The sequence below is a fragment of the Etheostoma spectabile genome, unplaced genomic scaffold (genome assembly GCF_008692095.1).
Source record: "Etheostoma spectabile isolate EspeVRDwgs_2016 unplaced genomic scaffold, UIUC_Espe_1.0 scaffold00008276, whole genome shotgun sequence".
NCBI classification, from domain to species: Eukaryota; Metazoa; Chordata; class Actinopteri; order Perciformes; family Percidae; genus Etheostoma; species Etheostoma spectabile.
Window position 1 is genome coordinate 25,001 of NW_022603579.1, and position 20,870 is coordinate 45,870.

Below are 20,870 nucleotides of genomic sequence, written 5' to 3' on the forward strand. Positions count from 1 at the left end.
ACCAGCAGCTGAGTTCTTAGTTGTTCCTTCCTGAGGACCCTCAGGAAGTGTAGCCGCTGCTGGGCCTTCTTGACCAAAGCTGTGGTATTGGCCGACCAGGAGAGGTCTGCAGAGATGTGAGTGCCGAGGAATTTGAAGGACTCCACTCGCTCTACACATCCACCGTTGACGTACAGGGGGGCAGGGGCGGCTTTTGTTCCGCCTGAAGTCCAGGATGAGTTCCTTGGTCTTGTTGATGTTTAGTGCCAGGTGTTTGATGCACACCACTCACTAAGTTTCAGGACCTCATCTCTATAGGCCGCCTCGTTTCCCCCTGTAATCAGCCCCACCCCGTTGTATCATCAGCGAACTTGATGATGATGTTCTCTGGGTGGGCGGGACTGCAGTCGGATGTGTATAGGGAGTAGAGTAATGGGCTCAGCACGCAGCCCTGTGGAGAGCCAGTGCTAAGAGTGCGGGAAGAAGAGAGGTGAGGACCCAGTTTCACCTGCTGGGGTCGGTTGACTAAAAAGTTCTTTATCCAGGAGCAAGTTTGTGGTGGCACCCCCAAGTTGGTTAGCTTGGGGATCAGAATGTCCGGTATTATTGTGTAAAAGCTGAGCTGAAGTCAACGAAGAGCATCCTAACGTAGCTCCCCTGTTTCTCCAGGTGACTCAGCGCTGAGTAGAGAGCAATGGCTATGGCGTCTTCGGTGGATCTGTTAGTCGATATGCAAACTGATGCGGATCCAGTGTGGAAGGTAGACAGGCTTTGATGTGTTTCAAAACCAGTTTCTCTAAGCATTTGGTAATGACTGGGGTGAGTGCTATGGGGCGAAAATCATTGAGGCTGGTCGTGGGTGACTTTTTAGGGATCGGGATGATTATAGCAGACTTCAAGCAGGGTGGAATGACAGCTTGTTCCAGAGATAGATTGAAGATGTCTGTGAAGACCTGTGATAGCTGCCAAGCACATGCCTTGAGCACCTTCCCAGGTACCCCATCTGGACCAGCAGCCTTTCTGGGGTTCACTGCACAGAGCGCCCGCCACACATCCTGTACCTCAAGAGTAAGTGTGGGGGCCGTTTGGACCCGTTTCACACAAGAAAACACTTGGAGCCACAAAACCCTTTTGAAATTTTAAACGTTTTTTTTTTACTTTGTACTATGTATAAACAAACTATACTGTGTTACATTTATGAAATCAATGAATGACTGCAGAGAAAATGAAATAACATTTCTGCACACAACAAATCAGAAAAACAAAACAAAACGTTGGGTTAACGGTTTAGTAAAATAGGGTTGGACCTGTCAACTGGACTTGAATGGCAAAACCTCCTCAGGTCCTCATGGTGAAGGACCACAGCCCTGGGGGTCTTTTTCCCTGAAGAGCTGTGTTCAGGTGTCAGGTGTCAGGTGTTCAGGTGTCAGGTGTCAGGTGTTCAGGTGTTCAGGTGTCAGGTGTCAGGTGTTCAGGTGTCAGGTGTTCAGGTGTTCAGGTGTTCAGGTGTCAGGTGTCAGGTGTCAGGTGTCCAGGTGTTCAGGTGTTCAGGTGTTCAGGTGTTCAGGTGTCAGGTGTTCAGGTGTTCAGGTGTCAAGTCTACCAAGAAATGGAGCTTTCCCAACCCCTCTGGCTGTTCTAGATCAGGAAATGTGATCCTTTGCTACCCAGGAAGGTTTTCCTTCTTCCAGACATGCCGCAAAGCATTTCAGCACCTCGCCTCTGGACCGCCACCGGACCTTGTTGTGCGTGTTGTGAGAATTTGTCTCCAGCTCATCCAGTAACGAACGGAACTGACGGGGATTTAAACCTTTTGCCATTAATTTGCTCAGAATCTGAATGAAAACATTCATTGCTTCTGTGCATTCCGGAGGAAATGTTTGACACACAGTGCCTCTTGGTGCGGGATGCAGGGAAAAGACAGCAACTTCCAGTTCAGCAACTTCCAGTTCAGCAACTTACAGTCCAGCAACTTACAGTCCAGCAACTTACAGTCCAGCTACTTCCTGTCCAGCGACTTCTGCAGTAAAGCCATAAAGCCGTTGTGCGCGCCTGTCATACTCGGCACCCCGTCTGTACCACTGACACCAGGCAGCGGGGGGGGGGGGGGGGGGGGGGGTTATTCCTCTTGCTCCTAAACAATTCAAGACAGCCTCACAGACTCCCCCCCCGTGTTTGGCCTTTTAGTGGTATCAACTGGATCATTTCTTCTTGTGGCCCAGTCGGGTTTACATACTGGCAGAACAGCGCCATTTGTTCAATATCAACTTAGTCTTTAGACTCATCACAGGCAGTTGAGGAGGCCACAGCTGAATTGGTGTCTTTAATTTGCTGTACGAACTAAAATAAAATACATAAGTATTTTTTAAAAGCTGAACCGCATCAGAGGGATCAAAGAGCCGCATGTGGCTCCGGAGCCGCAGGTTGCCGACCCCTGGTCTAGACCATACTCCAGAATTTACAAGGACCCAAAAATTCTAGTAGTTTCCTCCAGAGCAAGCAACAGGGCCCCAGTGGCGAGGAAAAACTTCCTTTTAGGCAGAAACCTCGGTCAGACCCAGAATCCAATCTCTGTATGACCAAAGCGAGAGCTGTGTCCGGGTTCTCGGCAGTAAATCGGACTCGTTCCAGGTGAGGGTTGGTCTCCGCCAGGGCTGCGCTTCGTCACCAATCCTGTTTGTAATATTTATGGACAGGATATCGAGGCGTAGTCGGGGCGGGGAGGGGTTGCAGTTCGGTGGGCTCGGGATCTCATCGCTGCTTTTTGCGGATGATGTGGTCCTGATGGCGTCATCGGTCTGGGACCTTCAGCACTCACTGGATCGGTTCGCAGCGGAGTGTGAAGCGGCTGGGATGAGGATCAGCACCTCTAAATCTGAGGCCATGGTTCTCAGCAGGAAACCGATGGAGTGCTTTCTTCGGGTAGGGAGTGAGTCCTTACCCCAAGTGAAGGAGTTTAAGTACCTTGGGGTCTTGTTCGCGAGTGAGGGGACTATGGAGCGGGAGATTGGTCGGAGAATCGGAGCAGCCGGTGCGGTATTACATTCTGTTTATCGCACCGTTGTGACGGAAAAAAAAGTACTTTTCAATATTTATGGTCTCAGGTTAATATAATTTAAATTATGCTACCGACTCTTGCTTCTTTGCTCTAATTACACATTCAACTTAATTTTTAACGTCACTTACACTGCAGTATTGTTTCTCTTATCATGGCAACCGCACTTTAAAATTCCTTTTGTTTGACGGCATTTTACTTACTCAGTCTACCATATTTTCATTGTCTATTGCTTGCCTGTATTTCTTGCCTTGTATTTCTTTCGTGCTTACTTGTTTGTGTGTTTTTGTTTTTTGCTGTTATTGAAAAATGCTGCTACTGTAACGACAAAATTTCCCCGTCGTGGGATGAATAAAGTATAATCTAATCTAATCTAATCTAATCTAAAAGAGAGCTGAGCCAGAAGGCAAAGCTCTCGATCTACCGGGCAATTTTCGTTCCTACCCTCACCTATGGTCATGAAGGCTGGGTCATGACCGAAAGAACGAGATCCAGGGTACAAGCGGACGAAATGGGTTTCCTCAGGAGGGTGGCTGGCGTCTCCCTTAGAGATAGGGTGAGAAGCTCAGTCATCCGAGAGGAGCTTGGAGTAGAGCCGCTGCTCCTTCACGTCTAAAGGAGCCAGTTGAGGTGGTTCGGGCATCTGCTAAGGATGCCTCCTGGGCGCCTCCCTAGGGAGGTGTTCCAGGCACGTCCAGCTGGGAGGAGGCCTCGGGGAAGACCCAGGACTAGGTAGAGATTATATCTCCAACCTGGCCTGGGAACGCCTCGGGATCCCCCAGTCGGAGCTGGTTGATGTGACTCGGGAAAGGGAAGTTTGGGGTCCCCTACTGGAGCTGCTGCCCCCGCGACCCGATACCGGATAAGCGGATGAAGATGGATGGATGGATGGATAGGAGAGACAGGGTAAAGAGAGGAGCCCGGTCGGGCTAATACTCTCCCCAACCGGATCGGGCTGTATGCCAAGTCTCCCTCTAGTTTTATTATATTCTTGATTATATGATAGATAAATCTGACAACTATGACGAGAAGCAGGTGGGCCGGGTTAGGCGGACGCTGCGACTCCTCACTCCCTAACTATTTTCAATTCAATTCAGTTTTAGAGGTGCTCAGTGCATCATGGGAAGTCACCCAGCAGTCTAGGCCTATAGCGGCGCAACTAAGGGCTGGTTCAGGACTTTCCTGAGCCAGCCCTAACTATAAGCTTTATCAAAGAGGACAGTCTTAAGCCTACTCTTAAATGTGGAGACGGTGTCTGCCTCTTGAACCCAAACTGGAACCTGGTTTTACAGGAGAGGAGCCTGATAGCTGAATGCTCTGGTCCCTGGACCCAAACTGGAACCTGGTTCTACAGGAGAGGAGCCTGATAGCTGAGCGCTCTGGTCCCTGGACCCAGACTGGAACTTGGTTCCAAAGAAGAAAAGCCTGATAGCTGAACGCTCTGGTCCCTGGATCCCGAATGGAACCTGGTTCCACAGGAGAGGGGCCTGATAGCTGAATGCTCTGGCTCCCGTTCTACTTTTAGAGACTCTAGGAACCACCAGTAACCCTGCATTCTGGGAGCGTAGTGCTCTCGCAGGGTTGTAAGGTACTATGAGCTCTTCAAGATAAGATGGTGCCTGACCATGAAGAGCTTTGTAGGTGAGAAGGAGGATTTTAAATTCTATTCTAGATTTTACAGGAAGCCAATGCAGAGAAGCTAAAACAGGAGAGATGTGGTCTCTTTTCCTGGTTCCTGTCAGAACATGTGCTGCAGTATTCTGGATCAGCTGTAGAGTCTTTATGGAAATCTTCGAGCAGCCTGATAACAAAGAATTGCAGAAATCCAGCCTAGAAGTAACAAATGCTTGGACTAGTTTTTCTGCATCATTTTTAGACAGGATATTCCTGATTTTTGCAATATTACGTAGGTGAAAAAGGCAATCCTTGAAATTTGCTTTAAGTGGGAATTAAAGGACATGTCCTGATCAAAGATGACTCCAAGATTCCTCACAGTGGTGCAGGAGGCCAGGGTGGTGCTGGAGGCCTGGGTGGTGCTGGAGGCCAGGGTGATGCTGGAGGCCAGGGTGATGCAGGAGGCCAGGGTGGTGCTGGAGGCCAGGGTGGTGCTGGAGGCCAGGGTGGTGCTGGAGGCCAGGGTGATGCTGGAGGCCAGTGGTGCTGGAGGCCAGGGTGATGCTGGAGGCCAGGATGGTGCTGGAGGTCAGGGTGTTGCTGGAGGCCAGGATGGTGCTGGAGGCCAGGGTGGTGCTGGGGGCCAGGGTGGTGCTGGAGGCCAGGCTGGTGCTGGGGGCCAGGGTGGTGCTGGAGGCCAGGGTGGTGCTGGAGGCCAGGGTGGTGCTGGAGGCCAGGGTGGTGCTGGAGGTCAGGGTGGTGCTGGAGGCTAGGGTGTTGCTGGAGGCCAGGGTGTTGCTGGAGGTCAGGGTGGTGCTGGAGGCCAGGGTGTTGCTGGAGGCCAGGGTGTTGCTGGAGGCCAGGGTGGTGCTGGAGGCCAGGGTGGTGCTGGAGGCCAGGGTGATGCTGGAGGCCAGGGTGATGCCATCCAGAGTAACTATCTCTTTGGATAATGCGTCACGGAGGTGCTTGGGTCCCAGAGCAATGACATCCGTTTTATCTGAGTTTAACATTAGAAAATTACAGGTCATCCAGGTTTTAATATCCTGAAGGCACGTTTGAAGTTTAGCTAACTGATTAGTTTCATCCGGCTTGATCGACAGATATAACTGAGTATCATCTGCATAACAATGAAAGTTTATGGAGTGCTTCCTAATAATACTGCCTAAAGGAAGCATATATAAAGTGAACAGGATTGGACCGAGCACAGATCCTTGTGGGACTCCATGACTAACCTTGGCGTGCACAGAAGATTCATCGTTAACATTAACAAACTGAGATGGATCTGATAAATAAGACTTAAACCAGCTTAGAGCAGTCCCTTTAATGCCAATTAAATGTTCCAATCTCTGTAATAAGATATGATGGTCAATGGTATCAAATGCAGCACTAATATCTTTTAACACTTTATGAACACTTTGAACACATGAACATTAAAATCCCCTACAATAAGAACTTGCTCGGTACACTAGAACAAATAGAACTGGTTCAGAGTATGTCTGTCTGACTGTCTGTCTCTTTACCTGTCTCTCTCTCTACCTGTCTGTCTTTGTGACTTTCTCTCTACCTGTCTGTCTGTGTGACTGTCTCTCTACCTGTCTGTCTGAGTGACTGTCTCTCTACCTGTCTGTCTGTGTGACTGTCTCTCTACCTGTCTGTCTGTGTGACTGTCTCTCTACCTGACTGTCTTTGTGACTGTCTCTCTACCTGTCTGTCTGTGTGACTGTCTCTCTACCTGTCTGTCTGTGTGACTGTCTCTCTACCTGACTGTCTCTCTACCTGTCTGTCTCTCTACCTGTCTGTCTGACTGTAGTTGAACTACGAGCGTTGGCGTGCCATGCTCAGGGGTTTCTGGGTAGCCGTTGTGGTTTACTCCATGCTGGTTCTGATCCTGGTCTACACCTTCCAGTTCCCCTCGTCCCCCGACACCTGGAGCTACTACACTGGACTCAGCACTCACAGGTAATCACAGGTACTCACAGGTACTACCAGGCACTCACAGGTACTACTAGGTTCTCACAGGTAAACACAGGTACTCCCAGTATTTTCTGTACTCCCTGTACTCCCAGTACTCCCTGTACTCCCAGTACTCCTAGTACTCCCTTGTACTCCCTGTACTCCCTGTACTCCCTGTACTCCCAGTACTCCCTGTACTCCCTGTACTCCCAGTACTTCCAGTACTCCCTGTCCTCCCTGTAATCCCTGTACTCCCCTGTACTCCCAGTACACCCTGTCCTCCCTGTACTCCCTGTACTCCCAGTACTCCCTGTCCTCCCTGTACTCCCTGTACTCCCAGTACTCCCTGTCCTCCCTGTACTCCCTGTACTCCCAGTACTCCCTGTCCTCCCTGTACTCCCTGTACTCCCAGTACTCCCTGTACTCCTGTACTCCCTGTACTCCCTGTACTCCCTGTACTCCCAGTACTCCCTGTCCTCCCTGTACTCCCAGTACTCCCTGTCCTCTCTGTCTCCAGGCTGGAGGACGTCGGTCTGGAGAAGTTTTCTGTTCCCGTTCTCTTCACCAGGATCTTCATCCCCGCTTCATTTCTCCTGGTAGGTGATGATGAGGATGATGAGGATGAGGATGATAAAGATGAGGATGGTGATGATAAAGATGAGGAAGATGAGGATGATGAGGATGGTGAGGATGGTGATGATGAAGATGAGGACGATGAGGATGGTGATGAGCATGAGGATGATGAGAAGGATGAGATGCAGGATGATGTGATGAAGAAGAGGATGAGGATGACGTTGACGTTGTCTCTCTTCTTCTCTTCTTCTCTTCTTCTCTTCCCGGTCACGTGGTTCTCTCTTCTTCTTCTCTTCTTCTCTTCCTCTCTTCTTCTCTTCCCGGTGACGTGGTTCTCTCTTCTTCTTCTCTTCTCCTTCGTGCTGCAGGTGTGTATCGTCCACCTTCATTACTTCCACCAGCCGTTCCTGCAGCTGACCGACCTGAAGACAGTGGTGGACACACACAACAGCACCATCAGCAGGTAACACACACACACACACACACACACACACCACACACACACACACACACACACACACACACACAGTACCATCACTAGTTAACACACACACACAACAACACCATCACCAGTTAACACACACACACACACACACACACACACACACCACACCTACACACACACACACACACACACACACACACACACAACACCATCAGCAGGTAACACACACAAACACATGCACACAGTATCGCAGACCAGACCTATACATTATTATTATCATTATTATTATTATTCTTCGTATTATTATAATTATTATAATATTAATCTCTGCTCTACAGGACTAAATATTTGTCTGTCTCTCTGCAGGTGTGTGTGTTGAACCTGTCTGTCTCTCTGCAGGTGTGTGTGTTGAACCTGTCTGTCTCTCTGCAGGTTAGTCCACTCTGACGGCAGCCTGTTTGACCTGTCGCTGGGTGGAGCTCCTCTTCTCCTCCTGGAGGAGGAGACACAGGAAGAGAGACAGGAGGAGAGACAGGAGGAGAGACAGGAGGAGAGACAGGAGGAGGACCCCTGCATGTTGGACCGGGAAACCCTGTCTGACCACATCACAGGTAAACACATTCATCATCAGCAGGGAAGGAAGCTGTAGAACTGGAAGGAATCCAGAAAAAAACAGTCTGTCTGTGTCTCTGTCTGTCTCTCTGTGTCTCTGCCTGTCTGACTGTCTGTCTCTCTCTCTGTGTCTCTGTCTGTCTGAAAACCTTTCTGTCGGTCTGAACCCCTGTCTGTCTCTGTCTCTGTCCTCAGGGCTGGTGTCCTGGCGGTTGGTGGTGGACCGTCTCACGGTTCTGTCCCTGCGCCTCCTTGTCTCCCTGCAGCGCCTCCAGTTTGTCCTCTGGTGGATCCTGGAACTGCACATTGTCAAGATTGTGTCCTTGTACATCATCTGGGTCTGTGTGAAGGAGGTATGCCTGTCTGCCTGTCCTCTGCCTGTCTCTCTGTCTGCCTGTCTGTCTATCAGTCTGCCTGTCTGTCCAGGGGCGGATTTAGTCATTTTGTAGGTGTGTGCGTGTTTGTGTGTTTGTGTGTGTTTGTGTGTGTTTGTGTGTGTGTGTGTGTGTGTGTGTGTGTGTGTCTTGAACATGTCTGTCTCTCTGCAGGTGTGTGTGTGTGTGTGTGTGTGTGTTGTACCCATCTGTCACTCGACAGGTGTGTGTTGAACCTGTCTGTCTCTCTGCAGGTGTGTGTTGATCCTGTCTGTCTCTCTGCAGGTGTGTGTGTTGATCCTGTCTGTCTCTCTGCAGGTGTGTGTGTTGAACCCGTCTGTCTCTCTGCAGGTGTGTGTTGAACCTGTCTGTCTCTCTGCTGGTGTGTGTGTTGAACCTGTCTGTCTCTCTGCAGGTGTGTGTGTTGAACCTGTCTGTCTCTCTGCAGGTGTATATGTTGAACCTGTCTGTCTCTCTGCAGGTGTGTGTGTGTGTTGAACCTGTCTGTCTCTGCAGGTGTGTGTTGAACCTGTCTGTCTCTCTGCAGGTGTGTGTGTGTGTGTTGCACCCGTCTGTCTCTCTGAAGGTGTGTGTGTTGAACCTGTCTGTCTCTGCAGGTGTGTGTGTGTGTTGAACCCGTCTGTCTCTCTGCATGTGTGTGTGTGTGTGTGTTGAATCCGTCTGTCTCTCTGCAGGTGTGTGTGTGTGTGTGTTGAACATGTCTGTCTCTCTGCAGGTGTGTGTGTGTGTGTGTGTGTGTGTGTGTGTTGTACCCATCTGTCTCTCGACAGGTGTGTGTTGAACCTGTCAATCTCTCTACAGGTGTGTGTTGATCCTGTCTGTCTCTCTACAGGTGGGTGTTGATCCTGTCTGTCTCTCTGCAGGTGTGTGTGTGTGTGTTGAACCTGTCTGTCTCTCTGCAGGTGTGTGTGTTGAACCTGTCTGTCTCTCTGCAAGTGTGTGTGTTGAACCTGTCTGTCTCTCTGCAGGTGTGTGTTGAACCCGTCTGTCTCTCTGCAGGTGTGTGTTGAACCTGTCTGTCTCTCTGCTGGTGTGTGTGTTGAACCTGTCTGTCTCTCTGCAGGTGTGTGTGTTGAACCTGTCTGTCTCTCTGCAGGTGTATATGTTGAACCTGTCTGTCTCTCTGCAGGTGTGTGTGTTGAACCTCTCTGTCCCTCTGCAGGTGTGTGTGTGTGTGTTGAACCTGTCTGTCTCTGCAGGTGTGTGTTGAACCTGTCTGTCTCTCTGCAGGTGTGTGTGTTGAACCCATCTGTCTCTCTGCAGGTGTGTGTGTGTGTGTGTGTTGAACCTGTCTGTCTCTCTGCAGGTGTGTGTGTTGAACCTGTCTGTCTCTCTGCAGGTGTGTGTGTTGAACCTGTCTGTCTCTCTGCAGGTGTATATGTTGAACCTGTCTGTCTCTCTGCAGGTGTGTGTGTGTGTGTGTTGAACCCGTCTGTCTCTCTGAAGGTGTGTGTGTTGAACCTGTCTGTCTCTCTGCTGGTGTGTGTGTGTGTTGAACCCGTCTGTCTCTCTGCATGTGTGTGTGTGTGTGTTGAACCCGTCTGTCTCTCTGCAGGTGTGTGTGTGTGTGTGTGTGAACATGTCTGTCTCTCTGCAGGTGTGTGTGTGTGTGTGGTGAACCCGTCTGTCTCTCTGCAGGTGTGTGTGTGTGTGTTGAACCCGTCTGTCTCTCTGCAGGTGTGTGTTGAACCCGTCTGTCTCTCTGCAGGTGTGTGTGTGTGTGTTGAACCCGTCTGTCTCTCTGCAGGTGTGTTTGTGTGTCTTGAACCCGTCTGTCTCTCTGCAGGTGTGTGTAGAACCCGTTTGTCTCTCTGCAGGTGTGTGTGTGTTTTGAACCTGTCTGTCTCTCTTTAGGTGTGTGTTGAACCTGTCTGTCTCTCTGCAGGTTTTTGTGTTGAACCTGTCTGTCTCTCTGCAGGTGTGTGTGTGTGTGTGTGTTGAACCTGTCTGTCTCTCTGCAGGTGTGTGTTGAACCTGTCTGTCTCTCTGCAGGTCTGTGTGTGTGTTGAACCTGTCTGTCTCTCTGCAGGTGTGTGTTGAACCTGTCTGTCTCTCTGCAGGTGTATATGTTGAACCTGTCTGTCTCTCTGCAGGTGTGTGTTGAACCTGTCTGTCTCTCTGCAGGTGTATATGTTGAACCTGTGTGTCTCTCTGCAGGTGTGTGTTGAACCTGTCTGTCTCTCTGCAGGTGTGTGTGTGTTGAACCTGTCTGTCTTTCTGCAGGTGTGTGTGTGTGTGTGTTGAACCTGTCTGTCTCTCTGCAGGTGTAAATGTTGAACCTGTCTGTCTCTCTGCAGGTGTGTGTGTTGAACCTGTCTGTCTCTCTGCAGGTGTGTGTTGAACCTGTCTGTCTCTCTGCAGGTGTGTGTGTTGAACCTGTCTGTCTCTCTGCAGGTGTGTGTTGAACCTGTCTGTCTCTCTGCAGGTGTGTGTGTTGAACCTGTCTGTCTCTCTGCAGGTGTGTGTGTTGAACCTGTCTGTCTCTCTGCAGGTGTGTGTGTTGAATCTGTCTGTCTCTCTGCAGGTGTGTGTGTTGTACCTGTCTGTCTCTCTGCAGGTGTGTGTGTTGAACCTGTCTGTCTCTCTGCAGGTGTGTGTGTTGAACCTGGTGTTCGTGCTGTGCGTTGCCGTGGCGATGCCCTGCAGGGCGTGGCGCCCCCTGCTGTCCGGGGTCTGTACGGTCTGGACCTGTGTACTGACCGTCTGTAAGATGTTGTATCAACTCAACGTCGTCCAGCCAATCAGATACTCCTCCAACTGCACTATGGTAACCATGGCAACGAGAGCCTTCGTTTGTCTATTTCTAGATTTATTTATAAGACTTTCATAAAGTTCAGACCGTTACAGGAAGAGTAACGCTGATGGAGCGGCTGCAACTCAGCCAGAAATACTGAGTATAGAATTACAAAATATAGAAATACACAATATAGAAACTATAGAAATAGACTTAGACTTCTCTTTATTGATCCTTTTGGGACGGCTCCCGCGGGGAAATCGGAAAATCCAGCAGCAGTTTTAGAACAGAATAACAGTAATAGTATAGAAATACACAATATAGATTCATAGAAAAACAAATACAAAATACAAACTATAGAATTACAAAGTATAGAAACTATAGAAATACAAAGTATAGAAATACAAAATATAGAAGTATAGAAAAACAAAGTATAGAAATACAAAGTATAGAAATAAGAAACATAGAAAGTATAGGAATACAAAGTATAGAAATACAAAATATAGAAAAACAGTCTACAGAAATACAAATTATAGAAATACAAAATATAGAAACTGTAGAAATATGAATTATAGAAATACAATATATAAAAACTATAGACTGAAGTTGTCCCTCTGTCACCTGTCTGTCTGCTCCCCCCCACCGTGCATCTACCTGTCTGTCTGCCCCCCCCCACTGAGCATCTGCCCATCTAACTGACTGTCTGTCGCCCCCCCCCCCCCCCCCACCGTGCATCTACCTGTCTGTAGCCAGGTAACTCCAGTACTGACCTGTCTGTCTGTCTGTCTGTAGCCAGGTAACTCCAGTACTGACCTGTCTGTCTGTCTGTAGCCAGGTAACTCCAGTACTGACCTGTCTGTCTGTCTGTAGCCAGGTAACTCCAGTACTGACCTGTCTGTCTGTCTGTAGCCAGGTAACTCCAGTACTGACCTGTCTGTCTGTCTGTAGCCAGGTAACTCCAGTACTGACCTGTCTGTCTGTCTGTAGCCAGGTAACTCCAGTACTGACCTGTCTGTCTGTCTGTAGCCAGGTAACTCCAGTACTGACCTGTCTGTCTGTCTGTAGCCAGGTAACTCCAGTACTGACCTGTCTGTCTGTCTGTAGCCAAGTAACTCCAGTACTGACCTGTCTGTCTGTCTGTAGCCAGGTAACTCCAGTACTGACCTGTCTGTCTGTCTGTAGCCAGGTAACTCCAGTACTGACCTGTCTGTCTGTCTGTAGCCAGGTAACTCCAGTACTGACCTGTCTGTCTGTCTGTAGCCAGGTAACTCCAGTACTGACCTGTCTGTCTGTCTGTAGCCAGGTAACTCCAGTACTGACCTGTCTGTGTCTGGTCTGTACTCCGGGCCCGTCGACCCCGCCCAGTGGGTGGGTCTTCGGAAGACGGATGGGAAGCTGCTCGACTACCTGAGGGTGAGACGCAAATTATCTATTGGTTGACAACTAACCAATCATGTTCGCAGTGGTAGTCACATGACCACACAGGTAACGTACCATCATGCTAACCCTTTTCTGCAGTCTAACCTGACGATGCTAGCGCTGCTAGCCTTCGAGGTAACCGTCTACAGACACCAGGAGCTGTACCGTCTCCGCCGTAACCAAGCCCCGCCCCAGACCCGGACGCTGTTTCATGACATCACCAGGCGTCACCTAGACGACGGAGTGCTGAGTTGCATCAAGTACTTCCTCAACTACTTCTTCTACAAGTTTGGATTGGAGGTGAGACGCTGGTTAGCATAGCAACATGCTTGCCTGACTCCGTTGATCCTCATTCTGTTTCTGGGTCTTTAGCTGCTTTTAAATAATCTTTGATTTAGTTTAAATGTCATAATTCCTGTTATTTACAATGGGAAGTCTCTCTCTAGATAAGTTTGTGATTCAGGATCAGGTTTAAGCTGTGAAGCCCCTTCAGAGCATAGCGCTGTTAGCTCGGTGTTAGCTGACGGCTTGGTGCTCACCGTCTTCCTGTTAGCTTGGTGTTAGCTGTGTTAGCTTGGTGTTATCTTTGTTATTATTGTGTTATTTTGAGAGTTTAAGGGAGTATTTCCCTCTGAGACTCAAGCACCAACAAACCCTGCAAGACTAGCAACATGCTAAGCTAACATTCCCATGCTCTTCCTCAGACCTGCTTCCTGTTGGCTGTGAACGTGATTGGTCAGCGGATGGACCTATTTGCTGTAGGCCACGCCTTCGGCCTCATCACCGTCCTATCACAGCGCAACAGGAAGCGCATCGCCGCGGTGTGGCCCAAGTACTGCTACTTCCTGTCGGGTCTGTTGTGTTTCCAGTACCTGCTGTGTGTCGGGTTCCCCCCCGCTGCCTGTACAGGTACGTCTCACCTGGAGACACCGGCTCCTCCACTGCGGGCTTTGTGCTAAGCTAACGGCTCATTCACTGCGGGCTTTGTGCTAAGCTAACGGCTCCTCCATTGTAGGCTTTGTGCTAAGCTAACGGCTCATTCACTGGAGGCTTTGTGTTAAGCTAACGGTTCCTCCACTGCAGGCTTTGTGCTAAGCTAACGGCTCCTCCATTGTAGGCTTTGTGCTAAGCTAATGGCTCATTCACTGGAGGCTTTGTGTTAAGCTAACGGTTCCTCCACTGCAGGCTTTGTGCTAAGCTAACGGCTCCTCCATTGTAGGCTTTGTGCTAAGCTAACGGCTCCTCCATTGTACGCTTTGTGCTAAGCTAACGGCTCCTCCATTGTAGGCTTTGTGCTAAGCTAACGGCTCCTCCATTGTAGGCTTTGTGCTAAGCTAACGGCTCATTCACTGCAGTCAAGGCTCTGTGCTAAGCTAGGCTAAATATGTGGTAAACGGATTGGAGTTTTGTTGTTGTGATTTTGATCATTTAAAACCAGAATAGATTTGGTAAATATATCTCTACTGTATATGAATGTGAGCCGTCGGTTGTGTTTGCAGATTATCCCTGGAGACCCCCCAACTCCAACATGGACTCTGACGTGGTGAAGTGGCTCTTCCTCCCTGATCACCTGACCCCCCCGAACCCCTTCTTCCTCCTCTGTAAGAGCATCAGCAACATTTTACTCTATTGGAATAAAAACCGACAGAAGGACCACAGGTTAGGTTGGGGGGGGGGGGGGGGGGGCAGTTTGGGTTAAGATGCAACAAATAAAACACTTAAAAACCCTGATTGGGTTACATTTATATGATTTATTATATATTTATATATAAAAGCTGTTTAAAATAATCTAAATATTAAATCAGGTCGGACAGTGGGAGAATAAAAGTTTAAATAAAAGGTCTCGAGCTCTGGTCTCTGTCCCGGACTCTGGCCTCTCTCCCGGACTCTGGTCTCTGTCTCGGACTCTGGTCTGTGAGTCCGGACTCTGGTCTCTGTCCTGGACTCTGGTCTCTCTCCTGGAGACATTACCCAATAATTAAAATATATTATATGTTATAATACATCATAGAATACAACCACACTGTTAGTTAAATACATAAAACCAACGGCATGTGTATCATCGTCCTAAAATCTGTGGGAGAGCAGTTCAACGTGTAATAAAAAGAATGATAACATTATTAACAATATACATATATATATATATATATATATATATATATATTCTTCTTTGGATTGTTTTGTTTTTCTTCTCTTTTGTTTTCTATAACTTTTTAAAAAAACATTTGATGACACATGGAAACAGATTCATATCCTTTGATGTGATGTGTTCAAAATATATAAAACATATTTTAACATGTTGGGTCGGACCGGCTGCAGATACCTGTCTCACCTGCTGAGGAGGTCCAGGTAATACAGGACCTGAAACTTGTCTCACCTGCAGAGGAGGTCCAGGTAATACAGGACCTGAAACTTGTCTCACCTGCACAGGAGGTCCAGGTAATGCCGGACCTGACACCTGTCTCACCTGCAGAGGAGGTCCAGGTAACACTGTACCTGAAACCTGTCTCACCTACACAGGAGGTCCAGGTATCACCGGACCTAAAACCTGTCTCCCCTGCAGAGGTCCAGGTAATGCCGGACCTGAAACCTGTCTCATCTGCAGAGGAGGTCCAGGTAACACCTGACCTGAAACCTGTCTCACCTGCAGAGGAGGTCAAGGTAACACCTGACCTAAAACCTGTCTCACCTGCAGAGGTCCAGGTAACACCGGACCTGAAACCTGTCTCACCTACACAGGAGGTCCAGGTAACACCGGACCTAAAACCTGTCTCACCTGCAGAGGTCCAGGTAACACCTGACTTGAAACCTGTCTCACCTGCAGAGGTCCAGGTAACACCGGACCTGAAACCTGTCTCACCTGCAGAGGAGGTCCAGGTAACACTGTACCTGAAACCTGTCTCACCTACACAGGAGGTCCAGGTAACACCGGACCTAAAACCTGTCTCCCCTGCAGAGGTCCAGGTAATGCCGGACCTGAAACCTGTCTCATCTGCAGAGGAGGTCCAGGTAACACCTGACCTGAAACCTGTCTCACCTGCAGAGGTCCAGGTAACACCGGACCTGAAACCTGTCTCACCTACACAGGAGGTCCAGGTAACACCGGACCTAAAACCTGTCTCACCTGCAGAGGTCCAGGTAACACCGGACCTGAAACCTGTCTCACCTACACAGGAGGTCCAGGTAACACCGGACCAAAAACCTGTCTCACCTGCCGAGGTCCAGGTAACACCGGGCCTGAAACCTGTCTCACCTGCAGAGGTCCAGGTAACACCTGACCTGAAACCTGTCTCACCTGCAGAGGTCCAGGTAACACCGGACCTGAAACCTGTCTCACCTACACAGGAGGTCCAGGTAACACCGGACCAAAAACCTGTCTCACCTGCAGAGGTCCAGGTAACACCTGACCTGAAACCTGTCTCACCTGCAGAGGTCCAGGTAACACCGGACCTGAAACCTGTCTCACCTACACAGGAGGTCCAGGTAACACCGGACCTAAAACCTGTCTCCCCTGCAGAGGTCCAGGTAACACCGGGCCTGAAACCTGTCTCACCTGCAGAGGTCCAGGTAACACCTGACCTGAAACCTGTCTCACCTGCAGAGGTCCAGGTTACACCGGACTTAAAACCTGTCTCACCAGTCGGATGGGGACATGTGTGGAAGAGGATATATATATAAAGATTTACAGATACAGATATATACAGGGACAGAGGCTGATACATGTACATACAACTACATCTATAGCCCAGAACTATAACTATAACTATACATCTCGTGGCTCCTGGCCTTTCAGACGACTTCCTGCTGGTCCTCGGCGCCGCGCTACAGCGGCAGGTCTTTGAGGAAGAGGTCCAGCCGGCGGTTCAGATCCTCGCTGGAGACAACTGGGAGCTGGACGAAGACAACGGACGTGTCTCTGATCCAATCAGACGGCTCTGTGTCAACACAGGCCCAGACTTCATGCTCTGCAGGTAAACTGTCTGTTTACCTGTCTGTCTGACTGCCTGTCTGTCTGTCTGACTGCCTGTCTGTCTGTCTGACTGCCTGTCTGTCTGTCTGCCTGTCTGTCTGTCTGACTGCCTGTCTGTCTGTCTGTCTGACTGCCTGTCTGTCTGTCTGACTGCCTGTCTGTCTGTCTGTCTGACTGCCTGTCTGTCTGTCTGACTGCCTGTCTGTCTGTCTGTGTGTGCAGGTCTTACTTGGACATGATGAAGTTGATAATCTTCAGCTACATGTTCTGGTTCGTCCTCACCATCATCTTCATCACCGGGACAACCAGGTGAGTGGGCGGAGCCACAGCTTCCAATTGAACACCTGAATATTTAATTTAATTCAATTAATCTAGAACCAGACTCTTGGTGGGCAGCTGATACACATATAGTACACATATAGTACACATATAGTACAGCTATAGTACAGCTATACAGATATAGTACAGATATTTAGATACAGTTCAGATGTACTACAGAAATTGTACAGATATACAGATATACTACAGCTATTCAGATATACAGATATAGTACAGATATTGTACAGATATACCACAGATATTGTACAGATATACAGATATAGTACAGATATTGTACAGATATACTACAGATATTGTACAGATATACAGATATAGTACAAATATTCAGATATACAGATATAGTACAGATATTTAGATACAGTACAGACATAATACAGATATTGTACAGATATACTACAGATACTGTACAGATATACAGATGTAGTACAGATGTAGAGATATAGTACAGATATACAGATATAGTACATATAGATATAAACTAGATAGATAACAGGCTAGCGGTCCCAGAGCTCTCTTCTAACGAGCTAGCGGTCCCAGAGGTCTCTTCTAACGAGCTAGCGGTCCCAGAGGTCTCTTCTAACGAGCTAGCGGTCCCAGAGGTCTCTTCTAACGAGCTAGCGGTCCCGGAGGTCTCTTCTAACGAGCTAGCGGTCCCGGAGGTCTCTTCTAACGAGCTAGCGGTCCCGGAGGTCTCTTCTAACGAGCTAGCGGTCCCGGAGGTCTCTTCTAACGAGCTAGCGGTCCCGGAGGTCTCTTCTAACGAGCTAGCGGTCCCGGAGGTCTCTTCTAACGAGCTAGCGGTCCCAGAGGTCTCTTCTAACGAGCTAGCGGTCCCGGAGGTCTCTTCTAACGAGCTAGCGGTCCCGGAGGTCTCTTCTAACGAGCTAGCGGTCCCAGAGGTCTCTTCTAACGAGCTAGCGGTCCCGGAGGTCTCTTCTAACGAGCTAGCGGTCCCAGAGGTCTCTTCTAACGAGCTAGCGGTCCCAGAGGTCTCTTCTAACGAGCTAGCGGTCCCGGAGGTCTCTTCTAACGAGCTAGCGGTCCCAGAGGTCTCTTCTAACGAGCTAGCGGTCCCAGAGGTCTCTTCGGGGTCTTTCTAGCCTCTACAGGTGGTTTTCTATCCATCCTGGAACTTGGGCCTTTTTTGGGGTCGTTCAGAAATAAATCCAAACTGTTACATCCAAGATTTATCCACTTGATAATAAGTTTCCATCTGATATTTAGGGATATTTAAGTGAAGGCATTATGCCCATACATGGGCGACAGCGAGAACAAAGAGTATAGAGAGGGAAAGATGGTAATCCTCCAAGTCAGACTGGTCTAATATCATCAAAGATATTATACAGCGGACAAGATAGATAACTACCGTTTCACAGAGGAGAATGGCCTCACTGGTTTAATATGTATATGTATTAATATATTTATATTATATACTTGGGCCTTTTTTGAATAAATGTAAATAGTTTGTGCTTTATATGAGTTATAATGTTTATTATGTTTATTTTTGCATATAGCAGAACTGTTTTAGACACACATGCTTGTGTAGCATTGCTGTGGGTGTAATATCAATAAATATGACATTATTATAAGTAAAATTATTATTATAAGTAAATGTCATGAGGACAGAAGCTGACTTTTTTTTGGGAGAATGTATTTTGTCCCCTGTATAAGTCCTATGATTATGTCTTCCCAGTGGGACTCCCAGGACATATGAGAAGTATTTTCGAGAGATCGGCTCTGCTTGTCCTGCTCTGTGTGTGATATCAAAACACATCTGGAAGATTCATGTTTATGTGTCTCTAAGGTCCTATAACCATCTTTAACATTCATGTGACCTCTCAGCAACCCAATTATTCTCATAGCCCAGTTTGTCCTGAAAACAACCATGTTGATATCTCGACTGTAGACACCACGGTTGATGTTTTACAAGTTATTATAGAGAATAAAACCAGACAATGAGCTGGAAAATGACCTCAGGTCCCGGAGGGTTAATAAAACACGCGGATGTTTTGGCCCTGGTGTTTCTACTTCCTGTTCCAGGATCAGTGTCTTCTGTATGGGTTACCTGGTGGCATGCTTCTACTTCCTGTTGGTGGGCGGGGACCTGCTGCTGAAACCAGTCAGATCCATCCTGCTGTATTGGGACTGTCTGATTGGCTACAACGTGTTCGTCATCACCATGAAGAACATCCTGTCGGTGAGATGCTTCGTCACGCTGCTCTTTACTCAAGTACACAGAGTCACATGGTCAAAAACTGTCTGTCTCCGCCTGTCTGTCTCTCTGTCTCCCCCTATCTGTCTCTCTGTCTTTACCTGTCTGTCTCTCTGTCTCCACCTGTCTGTCTCCGCCTGTCTGTCTCTCTGTCTCCCCCTGTCTGTCTCTCTGTCTTTACCTGTCTGTCTCTCTGTCTCCACCTGTCTGTCTCCGCCTGTCTGTCTCTCTGTCTCCCCCTGTCTGTCTCTCTGTCTTTACCTGTCTGTCTCTCTGTCTCCACCTGTCTGTCTCCACCTGTCTGTCTCTCTGTCTCCCCCTGTCTGTCTCTCTGTCTTTACCTGTCTGTCTCTCTGTCTTTACCTGTCTGTCTTTCTGTGTCTACCTGTCTGTCTTTGTGTGTAGATCCTGGCGTGTGGTTTCATTAAGTCGTTGGTGATGAATCACTGTTGGCTGATTCAGCTCTTCAGTCTGGCCTGCACCATCAAAGGATACACCAGACGTAAGTCCACAAGGTTCCTTTATCTTCAACCTGTCTGTCTTTCTAGGGTTAGGGGGTTAGGGTTAGTTTTAGATATTAACTTTATATGGAAACGTGTCTGTCTGTTGTTGCATGTCACTTCCTTCAGCGGAGCAACAAAGCAGTAAACAGTGTGAGTTGCCGAGCGACGAGGCCGGCATCATCTGGGACGGCGTCTGTTTCTGTTTCCTGTTGCTGCAGAGGAGAGTCTTCAGGAGTCAGTACTTCCTGTATGTGGTCCTGGATCTTCAAAATACACAACTACTGGCTTCCAGGTAAACATTCACTCATAAACACATTAAAACACACTCAGAGTCACATGGCGCTAAGGTGTGTGTGTGTGTGTGTGTGTGTGTGTGATGCAGGGGCGCGGAGCTCTTCGAGGCGTCCACATTGAAAGCTGTCAGAGCAAGACTGGAGATGGAGAAGACGTCCATGGACCTGCTGAAGAGACAGTAAAGATGTCTTCTTCCTCACATGTTCCGCCTACAGGAGATTGTCCATGTTGGCTTGGTTGGTTGGGGGGGGCTGGGCCTGGGTAGACCATGCAGGAGGACTGACATGACTCAGCATCTTATCTTCTGAACAGACGTTCTCATGTCCGATCCAACTGATTCAGATGTGTAATGTTAGAGAAGTTCAGGGCTGCAGTGCATGATGGGTGAAAACTTAGCTGCAGTCCAAATCAGTCGAGTGTGGAGAGTTGTGAATGTCATGATTACGTTTAGATAGAGAGATGAGGAGCAGTCAGAATGAAGTCATCATTCTGCAGGTTTGACTGGACTAACTATTCACCTTGACTCACTGTAAGCACACAAGAAGAAACATGCTAGCTTAGCAACATTGGAGCTAAAGACCCTCTGTAGGAGTCTCCATTCAATATTTGTTCCTACAATATAAGATGACCACCACTTCTTGTTGTTTTCACTAAAACCAGTCCTACCTCTGGCAATCCCTGACAACTGAGACATACTGAATTTATCTATCTGAGTCAGGATTTAGACAGGTCCAAGATAATATCAAAACTGCATCGAGAGAGACACCACA

General features: G+C 48.5%; 1 protein-coding gene across 1 annotated transcript in view; it reads left to right on the plus strand.

Moving 5' to 3' along the window:
• LOC116678833 (piezo-type mechanosensitive ion channel component 2-like) overlaps nt 1–20,870 on the plus strand; it is a gene marked incomplete at its 3' end in the record, with an annotated part of 48,888 nt that overhangs the window by 12,606 nt on the left and 15,412 nt on the right. The window contains 16 exon segments of the mRNA XM_032508558.1: nt 6,462–6,610; nt 7,122–7,200; nt 7,546–7,640; nt 8,055–8,233; nt 8,430–8,587; nt 11,220–11,396; nt 12,663–12,776; nt 12,882–13,082; nt 13,487–13,691; nt 14,282–14,383; nt 16,576–16,753; nt 16,975–17,061; nt 19,132–19,288; nt 19,709–19,805; nt 19,933–20,098; nt 20,189–20,278. Coding sequence (XP_032364449.1) covers nt 6,462–6,610; nt 7,122–7,200; nt 7,546–7,640; nt 8,055–8,233; nt 8,430–8,587; nt 11,220–11,396; nt 12,663–12,776; nt 12,882–13,082; nt 13,487–13,691; nt 14,282–14,383; nt 16,576–16,753; nt 16,975–17,061; nt 19,132–19,288; nt 19,709–19,805; nt 19,933–20,098; nt 20,189–20,278 — 2,234 coding nt within the window.